This window comes from Psilocybe cubensis, chromosome 10, assembly GCF_017499595.1.
Source record: "Psilocybe cubensis strain MGC-MH-2018 chromosome 10, whole genome shotgun sequence".
NCBI lineage: Eukaryota > Fungi > Basidiomycota > Agaricomycetes > Agaricales > Agrocybaceae > Psilocybe > Psilocybe cubensis.
Window position 1 is genome coordinate 2456926 of NC_063008.1, and position 7945 is coordinate 2464870.

Sequence of the window (7945 nt, forward strand, 5' to 3'; positions counted from 1 at the left end):
ATGACTTGGCTCTTCGGCAAGTTACATGTCCATGTCCATGTCGGTTTCCCCATTCATCCTATATAGCTGTCTGTTCATCCCCGTATCCATCCATGCCGCCTCCGCAGTAACATACTGCGTCGCCTCTCTCTCTCTCCTTCTCTCTTTCTAAAGCCTGTACGTACGTACCTATCTACTGCGCTCGCTTCCCATCCACGCGCTGAGATGCGAATTACGAATTAACCAAACCCTCAAGCCTCAAGCCTCAAGCTACCGCAGCTTCCGGAATCCGAGTCCCGCTCACGGGCTCACGGCTTTCGTTCACCTTGGCATTTGGCATCTCGCTATTCGATTCGCTATTCGCTAATTAAGCTGTGTAAGCGGACTTTTCGAGCCGCCCAAAACCCCAAATGCCCAACGTACCGCCCAACGCCCAAACGTATCATCCTCCATGCACCTCGCACTTTACATGCCGTTACGTTACTCCTCGATTCAAGACTTGAACTCTGAATCATAGGCTACCCAAAGTCCGAATCCGCGTCCGCGTTCGAGTCCTTCTCATGACATCGATCTAATGATATGTCATATCACGAGTTCGAGTTCGGAAGTTGGAAATATCTGAAATATCGGTAACGACGGCGCTTACTCTACCTCTAACCTCTACCTCTACCATTACACTCGTGACCCTTTAACCACTTCCCTTTCCCTTCACTTGCCTCCCCTCCCCTTGCCTTCCCTCCCACTCCCATGCACCCAACCCCTTCCGCCCTTGCACGCGCTTACTAACACTCTTACACTCTACACTCTACACTCTACACTCACACCCGCACACGCTCCCGCTCCCGCAGGCGCAGGCGCTTATCATACCATACACACGCAAGCACAGTACCTCACCTCACCCCGCGGCTAATCAGATTACTCACAACAATACAATACAATACAATAAACGACGAGCGCCAAATCATCAACACTGAACCGTTTTCTCACCCATGTCATCCTATCATCCTGTCATCGATTATCATCTATATCATCTATGTCATTATACCACATCCGAGTCGGAGTTGGGTGTACCGTGTCATCGTGTTGGGGTTGGGTGTCATCGTATTATTCATATCTCATATCGGAGTCGGAGTGTCATCGTGTTATTATATCTCATATCGGAGTCGGAGTTGGTGTTATATCATAATCGGAGTTGGAGTTGGGGTGTCACAGATGGTCCATGGGGCAGACCATGAATCATGAATCATGACATGGTCTATTTGTGATTTTGCACGCTTTGACCTCGACCTTGACCTTGATCATGACCTTGACCTTGAGCTTAACCTTGCCCTTAACCTTAAGCTTAACCTTAAGCTTGAGCTTAACCTTGAAGCGTAAGCTTTTTATCCAGCTCCATCTCCATCTCTATTTCCATCTCTATCTCTATTTCCAGCGCACCACCGTGACGTAGTACTGCGTATACGTATTATTAGCAGCCTGGAATAGACTTGAACAGACTTTGAGAAGACCTTTAACAGACGTGAATAGATTTGAATAGACTTGAAGTTGAATAGACTTTATAGTTATACTGAGATTATAGATTGAAAATCAATTTCCACACCTCACCTCACCTTCGCCTTCGCCTTGTGCATCTGCCTTATTTAATTTCATGCATCTGCCTTATTTAATTTCGTGCATCTGCCTTCAAGCATTTGACTTTGACGCAAAGGTACCACTGGCAGCACACCCACCAGTCTGGTGGCACTACTACTACTACTACTACTACTACTACTTAACAACAAAGTAAAGTCAAGGCTCTCCGCAAGCTCAACACCAAACACCAAAAAATCAACACACCAGCACGTACCATACTCAAATAAAAGGTACACGGCGGCCTGTTCATGTTCAGTCCCCGTTATTCGCCGTTAGTCAATTAAAATTTAAAAGCACCATATGGTATAATATAATATGAGTAGAGAGTATATCAGAGTAAATGCAGAGAGTATATCAAAGTAAATCCACCTTGAACGAATCTCAAAGCTCGAGCATGTTAAATCAGGCAATGTCCAATGTCCAATCCGAGTCCGAATATATTACCACTTCAACTTCAAGTAACGCGTCCGCGTCATCGGCAATGTCAGGCAGGCAAAGTAGCCGGAAATTGAAATTTGCATGCAGGTTGACTTTGACTTTGACTTTGAAATTGACTTTGAAATTGAAATTGAAATTGAAATTGAAATTGCAGGCTGAAGAATTTAAATTTCCCGTAATCGACCTTCAAGACTTCAAGACTTCAAGACTTCAAGACTTCAAGGGTTGGAAAGCCTATTATTAACTGCAAATTGACTCTGAACTATTCCTATTCCATCCCGTTGACTCCAGCCTTGTGATATTTCAAGAGTCAAGAGTCAAATCTCCTGCGCTTCAAGTTCAAGTTCTCTGGCGCGCTGTGCTGTGCTGTGTGCTGATCATGAAGCTGAAGTTGCTTTTTTTTTTTTTTTTTTTTTTTTTTTTTTTTTTTCAGTTTTTGAGTTTTTAAATTTCTAATTTTCGAGTTTTCGAGTTTTTGTTTTTGTGTTTTTGTGTTTTTGTGTTTCGAGTTCCAATTTTTGAGTTCCAGTTTCCAGTTTCCAGTTTCCATACCACCACCACCACCACCACCACCACCACCACCACCCTCCCCCCCTCCTCCTCCTCCTTCTCATCATCATCATCATCGCCATGATTGTGTTCCTAGAAGTTCCTAGATCCACCATGACCCATCCCATTTCACCCCGCCAAGCTCAGCCGTGAGCCGCTAGCCGCAGCCATGTGGATAGAGGATAAAAGTATAAAACGTTATAAAACGCCTGCGTCATTTGTACTTCCGTGGCGATCATGGTTCATGGTTTGTGATTCATAGTTTGCGGTTCATAGTTTGCGGTTCATGATTCATAGTTTGTGATTTGCTGTTCATGATTTGCGGTTTGCGGTCCATGATTTGCGGTTCATGATTTGCGGCAAGTTGTGATTTGCTGGTCGTGATTCATATTTCAACTCAAGAGTCGATTTGTGTCCCTCGTCCATTGACTGCGCAGAATCCCCGCAACGCGCCTCGTCGCAGAATGTATACGCGTTCTACAGCTGCGGTCGCCAAGTTAGTACGGCACGCGATGCGACCGCGCATAAATTATTCACATTGAAATATAACCACCATGCACGCACGTACCTGTGGGATGGCGCATTGACGCCGTCAAAGGCCACTTGTCTCGACCTATTACCAGTGCCAGTGCCACACGTCGCCGTTATATGTGCTATACATATATAATACTGCGCAGCGCCTGCTTTATCCTGCAGGCGGACATATTAGGCTAGGTTAACGCTCAAGCTGGCTGCGCATGCAACGGCATCGACATCGACATCAGCGTAACATGCTATCGACTGCGCCCACGGTCCACATGTCTGTCGCAAAACCCAAGTACAGGGTCGCTAGCCCTTCGACACCACAGCTTAAATTATTGTGCCGCGCTGGTAGTGCAATGTTCTTCGTACTTCTTCTTATAACATGGTGCGCGCTTAGACCAGTGTGATCCAACGAAAAAAGGGTTAAAGGTACGGTCTCCGTGCTTCTCTGCCTGCTTCTACTTGGAGATAACCACATAGCATACATAGCTGGCGCAGCGTGGGCTGTTTGCCTTCGTTCGAGCACGTCGTACCTGTGGAAAGCTCCATGGTGGTATGTTATTGTTACCCGTGTATGTATCCTCCTTCTGTCAATGCGCCTGTCAGAGTTAGCATGAACACGCTATAATAAATAAGCCGTGATGACATACACACATCCACTCTCGACACTCATAAGTTACAAGCTTTAAAAACAGAATAGCCTAGATGGCGGAGAACATATGTGTCGCCTAGTTTATGCTCAGCCATCCAGAGTACCACCGTAAAGCGCTGGGCGAGCGAGGTCACGAGTCCACCTGCAGGCACATAACACATCTATAATCCATTCGAGTAGAGCGGATGCTTACTCGTAATCGTAATTGTGCCTGAAAGAGAATATCCGGATACTTCGTGGAAGTGATGACTTGCTTCTGGGCGCAAGCCGAACTGAGACGTTGGAGGGCATGAGGCATGAAGCACCTATATAGCACAAAGTAGTGACCAAGGAGATAGTTGCTTGAGGTGAGAGATCCACACGTGCAGATGAATTGATAAGTTGAATCAATGAGGTCAAAGGAAACTTGGGCCCGCGCGTCGAAGGACTGATCAAAAATGCCTGGGAGTAGTGACGACGACGATGATGGTCAGGTAGGTGCAAGTGCGGCAGAGCTATCCTCGCCATGGTGGTATGTTCGAAGCGTCGAGTCGAAATTTCTAACCCCACTTACACCGATCCATGGATGGGCCGCGACACAGCTCGCCGAGTACTCGTGGTGCTGTGCGCACTGGATCAAGCGTCCAAAACGTTCGTATATGCTTTGATAGATTGCGAGTACACAGAGATTCGTATATGCTTTAACAGATTGCGAGTACACAGAAATTCGTATATCATTCATGAACAATGACAACAATGAACGTTCCATGCAGTGCAAGCGGGTATCTGTCACTTGAGTGCATACTACAGATGAATCTGTTTCCTATGCTGGGATCTCGTAGTAGCGCGTATATATTCGGAGGTGTTCTGAGTGCTGAACGATTGGGAAGGCTTTCCAAACACCTCTCTTGACTTTATGGGGAGATACAACCTTTCTCAGGTAGGTGAGGATGAAGACAATGCATGGAAAGTGAGAGATGGTGTGAGTGTCAAAGGTAACCGGTAACATGGGTGGGCTGCAGTGTACAGAGGTGATGACTAAGAACGATTACTTTAATTCAATCTCAGCCTGAAAGTTCCAATTAATAGGCCCTTCGGCCGAAGGACTTGGGACAGCGTCTTCCCTCCTCCTCTCACCTGATTCAAATTCTGGCAAAGACCAACTTGTGCATGGCATGCTATGTGCACTCAATACTTGTTTTATGCTAATAAAAGCTTCTGGCTATGCTCTAAGCATATGGAACATCCCCATTGAAGCGGACACTCACATCAGCAGCGGCATTTCAAGCATTGCAAGTCGCTCGTTTTAACGACATACCAGGGTCTTATGGCTATGTTCCGAAATCCAACCCCCATATTAGACATCTTAAGAACATGCTGTAAGTTTTGTCTCTAATCCGTCGATGTTGGTGAATAATTGCTGCTGCAGATCTAGAAGGGTACTAATGTACTACTTAGATTCTTCAAGTTTGGCAGGCTTTTCTAGCCACCGTTTAACGACTCCTGCTTGTGTCTGGTAATATCAGTATTCACAGATGTTTATCATTTTAGAGTTACGTGAACATGCATTGTCGATCAAAAGGCGATGTACTACTATTGTCAAAATACACCTGAACATCGTATCTGTGGTCCAAGTTGTAGACCGGGCTTTATAAGACGATGTCGTATGAAGACGATGACTCGGTGACTGCAAAATGCGGCCTCCCATTACCAAAAACTCTCTAAAGCGCTCCAAATCTTCCGCTTCGCAGCAGTCCTCAAACAACGTAAGCATGCACTTTTTCAAAGAAGACGTGTATGTTAATTGATTATCGATCTATTGTTATCCCGGTAGGGAGGGAGACTCTCATATTCGTCATTGTCAACAGATACGCATACGCAAAAATCAAGCCCAACAGTATGCGAAGGAGATAAATACTTATCACTACCATCTCCCCAATCTCTAGCAGCGTCTTCTTCATCTTCGATACAACCCACATTCCAATTCCCTACACCCGAATTTCGAGGCCATCACAGAAGCCAAAGTAGCAAAGATCGGGACAACAAATTTTTTATATCGGCGTCTCCGTCTTTGTCTGATCTCCATATCGGAGTCCCGTACGATCTACCGGTGGGCAAAAATCTTTTCTATGATTTTGGGAGACGCTTTAACTTGCAAATAAGGATAACGTACCTTGGAAATGTGGGGACCGTTTCCACTACTCTATTCCCGAGCCGAAGGGTAACAACTGGGAGACGGCCTACGCCTTAGCAAAAACGCATGACAATTCCATGTGCTCAGTTTGGAAAGAAGAGATAGATAAATTGTTGGTCTTTGTGAGCTCTGAGATTTTTATCACCTGGGGATGCACCTAATATCAAGTCGCATCGCCTCTTAGGGCGGCCTGTTTGCCGCGACTGTGGTGGCATTTCTAATAGTTTCATATCAACTTCTCCAGCCAACCCCAGATGACATCCAAAAAGCAACCACCAATATGATTGTCAATCTACTACGCCTATATGCGAACGGCACCTTGCTGGAAAATGACATCCACTTCCCTGCCCCTCCAAATAACTTCAATCCTGCTCCATCTGTCTTACGGATGAACGTTTTATGGTTCCTAAGCATGACGTTGGCGTTAAGCGTTGTTCTAGTGGGAACCATATGCCTCCAGTGGATTCGCGAATTCCAGCGAGATCCTAGGGTGAATTCGCAAAGGGCATTCGCGATTCGACAAATGCGCAGGGACGGGCTCTACAAATGGAAAGTCCCATCAATCATATCCAGCCTTCCCATTCTCCTTCAGCTTTCCCTGTTCCTCTTCTTCTGGGGTCTGTTCGAGTTTCTATGGAGCTTGAACTCCAAAGTTACACTGATTAACTCGGCTGTGGTTGCTGTCGTTATCTTCTGTGTCATGGCTACCTTGTTTCTCCCGGCATTACAGGTAATTTTTGCCAGCAGTGACAAGATCGAAAAGCTGTGTCAATGTCCTTACAAATCCCCTCTCGCTTGGACCTTTGCCAAAGCTTTATTTTGGATTGCCTTGAAGGTGATTGACTGCATTCGATGGAGCATACGGAGCGATTTTCAAGGAAAGAAAAAAAAGCTGCTCACCGAACTCTGCAGCAAAGATTGCGAGGATTGGGACTCATTTGACAATCAATGGCAACATTGCAGATCACACTCATACCAACCTCGCTCAGACATTCACGCAAGCAACGAGAGCTGCGACATTGGCCATGGCTTCGCATGGATGGGGCAAAAGTATATGCATACGCAGGACACGACATACACCTTGTATCATATGATACGCAACGTCCACCGGTCGACCAGTACCACCGCTCTGAAGAGGCTCTTCGACAATAACGCGTCCTCCTCCTTTTTGGATTTAGCCTTGTCTGTAACTTCCCCTCAAGACGAGGACCTTTTGCACGACCTGTATAGCGCGCTACTGTTAAGTCATGTGGCAACCAGCAGCAAAGACCCGCACCAGCAAGAAGCATTGATTTTTCAGCGAACTGAGCTATTTATCCGAATTGCTAATTTCGGTGCTGCTTCTACCACGCGCAGAATTCAGAGCTTTCCCGGAGACACGCCTCGAGAATTTGTTGAACGGTGCATTGGAGATAAGGAACTTGGCATAAACCCATTCGTCGGGAACCCGGAATATTTGACCAAGCTTCCGATGGGTGAGTCAAACATACCACCCTCAAATATCAACAAGGACTGAGAATAATTTTTATTCCACAGTGCTGATGGTCCAGATTATCATAGCATTCAGAACCTACCTGACCGAGGGTTTGGAACTGCATGACGTACTATGGGATCTAAGCAAACAAATTGTGCTTCATCTTTTGAGCACGCCGGATCGACCATCTTTCAATATCTCGATGGAAGATGAACTTGATTTCTTCAATGTGAATCTCAGTCACCATTTGAGTCGGATAAAGTTGGGATCAATACATTTCAGCGGTGCAAATGGTCAGCGCGACCAGCACGACCGTCAGCGCATACGGGAGTACGTTCGTGCGGTTAGAACATGCGATCATATTGGTCCAAGATTTTCTGACACGTTACATTCTCTGAGTAAAGAGTTACAACATTCCGCACTGGCTTGACAGGGGTATTTATCCAGAAACACCTGGTTCTGATGTCCTGGGTGTCATTGTAATTTATACCATATACTATCTCTATTAAAACTTTTCACGTAGTGA

At 45.8% G+C, this 7945-nt stretch overlaps 1 protein-coding gene across 1 annotated transcript; it reads left to right on the forward strand.

Moving 5' to 3' along the window:
* Positions 1–6225: 6225 nt before the first annotated feature.
* JR316_0011014 (uncharacterized protein) lies at positions 6226–7945 on the forward strand (the record flags this gene model as incomplete). Its single annotated transcript, XM_047896678.1, has 3 exons — positions 6226–7420; positions 7482–7762; positions 7943–7945. 3 exons carry the CDS (start codon positions 6226–6228, stop codon positions 7943–7945), a joined length of 1479 nt encoding a protein of 492 aa, XP_047744723.1.